Here is a 1,479-nt window from a genome sequence, read left to right on the forward strand (position 1 = left end):
TCGAGAGGACAATGAACGCTGGCTGTCATTTTTTAATTGCAAAGCTAAGAGCCCAAAGACAGCAGTCAACAGACAGGCAGCCAACGCCAGGCCAGTACATACATAGAAGTGGCATTAAAGGCTTAATAAGAGAGCGTCAGTCTTTTTAATTATTGATAAGGTGCTCGTAGAAAATGCAGGCGCAACAATTAGAATTGCTGTTTGAACCTCATTCATGGACGGAAAGTGCAAAAGGTATGACCCCTACTTCTGCCATATTACGAGTATAATTATTTCACAGTATGAAACTCGTTCAATAGAAGCATTTAAAAGGCGGGCGGGGCGCGGTTTCTTAATTGTTGGTTAAACGCGAATCACTGCTAAGGTACTCCTTAACACTTTGGCAGAGCTTCAAATTTCAACTGCGTTGTTTTTAAATAATTTTGTTTAAAGTCGCTTTCTGAAATATATTTCCAATGCAGCTTAGAAATTCGGAGCTCAGCTGCTCTTCACACCGCATCCGCGCGCATTTAACNGCGGTCTCTGTGCCATACAGCCAATTGCAGACGTTCGCCCGCGGCAGCAGTATCCGTTTCCGTTTGCGCCTGCGCCTGCGCCTGTGCGCTCAAATCAAATCTGAAGCGGTGATCGAAGTACGGACGGCTTGAATGCCGATGCACAGCCGTACGCTGGAAGTAATTCTCCGCTGGCTTATTGGCTGGTTTGTTGCGTATCAGCGCTACCTTAACGTATGCATTCAGCGCAGTAGAACCATTTGGACGCTGTAGATCGCGACAACGTATAACTATTAAAAGTAGGAAGAAGAAGAGAAATTGAAAGTAACGGCGTTTTTACTCTAACAATAAATTGTGTTTCGTGATTTTGCTATTTTAACCACCGCCCAATAAAGTTGGAACTCACCATGTACATTTAATTGCTGCCGCTCTACGTGTATAGACACCTCCACATTTCCACGCACGGCGTTGCTGCTCGGGCCTTTCCATGAGCCCTGCGAATTCCGCGATGCGCGTCCGGAACCGAAGTGGTCGCCCATCATGGAGCTCGTATTGGACGATGCCACCGAGCTGCGTTTTGCGGCGCTGCTAAAGTCCGCGTCGTCTTCCTCGTCGCTAGCCGATGAAAAGCTCAGACAACGCTTGATCGAATACGTCTCTTCCAGCGTCGGCGTTGAGCTGCGCTGCTGTAACTCAGCTTCAGTAATCTCTGCTGCCGCTGCAGATGTTGCTGCATAATTATTGTCAACGACGTATATTGAGTTTGGTGGCGTTTGCATTGCTAAAAGTTCAGCGCGAGTCGTGCTGCCATGCTTGAAGAGCGGTGTGTCCGGACTTGGTATGCCATCGGGTAGCGTCAGGCCTATCAGTGGTTGCGGCTGAGGTGGTGTCAGTCGTGAAGCTCCGGCCGCTTCCTGGGCTATTCTCCGACGCGCATCTGTTGTCTTGGTGTTCTTGCGCCGCACAACGCGCTGCCGCTTTAAAT

The 1,479-nt window shown here is 48.7% G+C and overlaps 1 protein-coding gene across 1 annotated transcript; it reads right to left on the minus strand.

Moving 5' to 3' along the window:
- Positions 1-509: 509 nt before the first annotated feature.
- On the minus strand, positions 510-1,472 carry LOC108356759 (uncharacterized). The gene is made up of 2 exons (XM_017607862.1): positions 901-1,472; positions 510-784 (listed from the first exon to the last, which is right to left on the minus strand). The coding sequence occupies exons 1-2, from the start codon at positions 1,271-1,273 to the stop codon at positions 510-512; spliced, it is 648 nt and encodes a 215-aa protein (XP_017463351.1). The 5' UTR covers positions 1,274-1,472.
- Positions 1,473-1,479: the final 7 nt, after the last annotated feature.

The sequence above is a fragment of the Rhagoletis zephyria genome, unplaced genomic scaffold (genome assembly GCF_001687245.7).
Source record: "Rhagoletis zephyria isolate East Lansing unplaced genomic scaffold, Rhagoletis_zephyria_1.1 Rzeph_scaffold_64661, whole genome shotgun sequence".
Taxonomy (NCBI): Eukaryota; Metazoa; Arthropoda; class Insecta; order Diptera; family Tephritidae; genus Rhagoletis; species Rhagoletis zephyria.